The sequence below is a fragment of the Vigna radiata genome, unplaced genomic scaffold (genome assembly GCF_000741045.1).
Source record: "Vigna radiata var. radiata cultivar VC1973A unplaced genomic scaffold, Vradiata_ver6 scaffold_1775, whole genome shotgun sequence".
Lineage (NCBI taxonomy): Eukaryota > Viridiplantae > Streptophyta > Magnoliopsida > Fabales > Fabaceae > Vigna > Vigna radiata.
This window is the reverse complement of record NW_014542786.1, coordinates 1-1,595: the sequence shown is the minus strand read 5'-3', so window position 1 is coordinate 1,595 and position 1,595 is coordinate 1. Positions and strand designations below refer to the sequence as shown.

The window sequence follows — 1,595 nt, the reverse complement described above, 5'->3', positions numbered from 1 at the left end:
TTCAAATTGATATACTGAACATGTATATATCCAAATGTTTCAAAATGGAAGATATTTGCTAGAGGGATCATAACAGACCAAAATATTTGCAAAATGAAGTTAAAACAGGCATGGCAAACTAACTTTAATACCTGCAAATCGTAACTTCTAATCATTTTAATCTGACTTTGTAAAAAACTTAATTTACATTAGAGTCAAAAAAACATACAGACTTAAGGAATATTAGAAACTGGAGTGGAAATTTTTTTGCACANATGTAACTAAGATCAGATGGATTATGATGAGTACTATCACAATCAGATATGATATTTTGTAAACATAAATGGGAAACCTTTACCATCGAAAATTACACCTANGTCTCGGTTGTTCACCATGCTACTGGTGAAGGCAATCATATCATAATTCACACCTTTCAAAAACAAAGCTACAACTAAGGTGAAGAACGAAGTAACANCACAAATTAATATGGAACAACACTCAACCTGTATTCAACACTACACTAAATGCTAAATGTCATGTCCATCAATACATTACGAAGCTGCGGCTTTCGTTGACTCTTCTGGCAGATCATCTTCGTCATGGTATATGTTCTCTGCCATCTGCCATATTTGAAGTATGTTGTCTTCAGCGACACTAGCAACAACCCANTCTTCACATGGATTCCAGGAAAAGTCAGATATTTTGCTTGTATGACCACCATGAATAAAGAGCAATTCTGGTGGACCATCTTCCGCGTCTTCTGGTGACTGCTCTTCGTCAATCCTGCACATCAAATTAGTGAAACCTTGTTAACCAAATATTTGAAATCTTTGTGATTTATAATGACATGATGTCAACTTTTGATATTTTTAATAAATCATTTTCACCACAAAAACAATCCTTCAGTAATCATTGAACATTCAGCAGCTCAAACCTTTGAGCTACAAGTACCATTACCACGAATGGTTGAATCCTTGTACACTAATAAAACCGTACTAAAACTAAGTCCTAGTGTGCAAAAGGAGACATTGTTATATTTGCTTGACAGAGAACGCGCTATCATCCAAGCGACATGCAGANCCCAAATCATCCGACTAACACGTAAAACCAACCTGAATTCTTAGGAAGCATTTTTCCCCGACTGTAACTGTTAAACTGCATCACAAGGATTCAACCATCCCAAGGGCTTACACAGTAATACCAACGAATAGATTTAAATATTACACAGATCTTAAAAGTCTTCGAAATTTTATGCTTCGAGTTTGGGAGTAGTACTCTGACAAGTTGGTCAAAGTGGAACAAAAACACCACAAAAAAGAGTATAGGAAACACTTAAACTGTATGAGTGCCAGTGATATGCTTTCTCAAGAGACACATCGATACAACAAATAGTGATAAATTCATTTAGAAGTCCAGAGATGATAATGTTATTATTGAGNTATACCTGCTAAGATCCCACACCATGAGCCTCCTACCCAGACAACAAGAAGCCAAGATAGTTTCATTCTTTGGATTCCATCCAACCTGGAAAACCTCCTCCCTGTTGGACCCAAGAACAACAATCCAGATCATTAAATGCTAAATATAAGTACGAATAGAGCAATTATAAAAACATC

General features: G+C 35.7%; 1 protein-coding gene across 1 annotated transcript; it reads right to left on the bottom strand.

Annotated features, from left to right (window-relative positions):
* Positions 1-241: 241 nt before the first annotated feature.
* Positions 242-1,519, bottom strand: LOC106780747 (WD-40 repeat-containing protein MSI1; the record flags this gene model as incomplete). Its single annotated transcript, XM_014669057.2, is given in 2 exon segments — positions 242-762; positions 1,424-1,519. Coding segments are annotated over 2 exon segments (328 nt in total), but the record flags the coding sequence as incomplete, so codon positions are not given.
* Positions 1,520-1,595: the final 76 nt, after the last annotated feature.